The sequence below is a fragment of the Cystoisospora suis genome, assembly GCF_002600585.1.
Source record: "Cystoisospora suis strain Wien I chromosome Unknown contig_10390, whole genome shotgun sequence".
NCBI classification, from domain to species: domain Eukaryota; phylum Apicomplexa; class Conoidasida; order Eucoccidiorida; family Sarcocystidae; genus Cystoisospora; species Cystoisospora suis.
Genome location: NW_027163163.1, coordinates 384 through 1,285, shown reverse-complemented (window position 1 = coordinate 1,285; position 902 = coordinate 384). Strand labels below are relative to the sequence as shown.

Sequence of the window (902 nt, the reverse complement as noted above, 5' to 3'; positions counted from 1 at the left end):
GAGAAGATGAAGATAAGGATGTGCCGCTAAGAAGAAAAATGAAGAGAGAGAGAGAGATGTCTGCTAATTAAAGTAGTGGGACGAGTATCGCCACGAGGAAGAAGACTTCTTGGCAACTCCTCTATGCATGTGTTTTGCTATCTTTTTCTCTTTCTCTTCTCTTTCTCTTTCATCCTCTTCTTCCTAACATATCCTCTCGAACACAAAACTCCCCTCTCTGCCTTCCTTTTACATCTATCTCTTCACGCACACAGTCTATACCTATCCAACATGAATATATAGATATATATATATATAGATATGCTATATGTGGTGTGGATATGTATAAGCATAGATAGATAGATAGATAGATGGGTGTGTGCATGTGTATGGCGGTGCTATGAGACAGAAGAGAGAGAGAGAGAAGCCCCCTAAATCCCTTTAAGCTCTCGGGTGGTCTTATCAACAAAGGAAAGGGGGAGAGAAATGACTTTACATTCTCTCCTCTGACCCGTCTCGTCTCTGTCTCTCTCTCCCTCTGTCTCTCTATCAGCTCAAGAAGAATTCCTCTCCTCCTTCTGTTCGCATCTTACGTCTACTCATAAGGATTAGTACGTACAACTTTCTCTTCTCTTCTCTTCTCTTCTCTCTCTCTGTCTCTTTCTCTTCCTCTCCACATCTTCCCGCCTTTCTTCTGCTCTTTCTGCTTCCTCTTCTCCTTTCTACTTCTTTTTTCTTTGACTCTTGGCGAGCCCTTACCTTGGTAATTTCCTTCCAGATACGTTCTACATAGTCATGTGCGATCTTCTGCTTGACTGTATCTACACATCACGCAGAAGAAGATAAATCAGAGAATTTAAGCAAACGCAAAACATACAAAGAGATAAAAAGCGAGCGAAATGAAAAGGAAAGAAAGAAAGATG

General features: G+C 41.2%; 1 protein-coding gene across 1 annotated transcript in view; it reads right to left on the bottom strand.

Annotated features, from left to right (window-relative positions):
- Window positions 1-897, bottom strand: part of CSUI_011248 (uncharacterized protein) — a gene marked incomplete at its 5' end in the record, with an annotated part of 1,427 nt that extends 530 nt beyond the window's left edge. The window contains one exon of the mRNA XM_068071349.1: window positions 739-897. Coding sequence (XP_067916675.1) covers window positions 801-896 — 96 coding nt within the window. The remainder of the gene's footprint in view (window positions 1-738) is intronic.
- Between the last annotated feature and the right edge of the window lie 5 nt (window positions 898-902).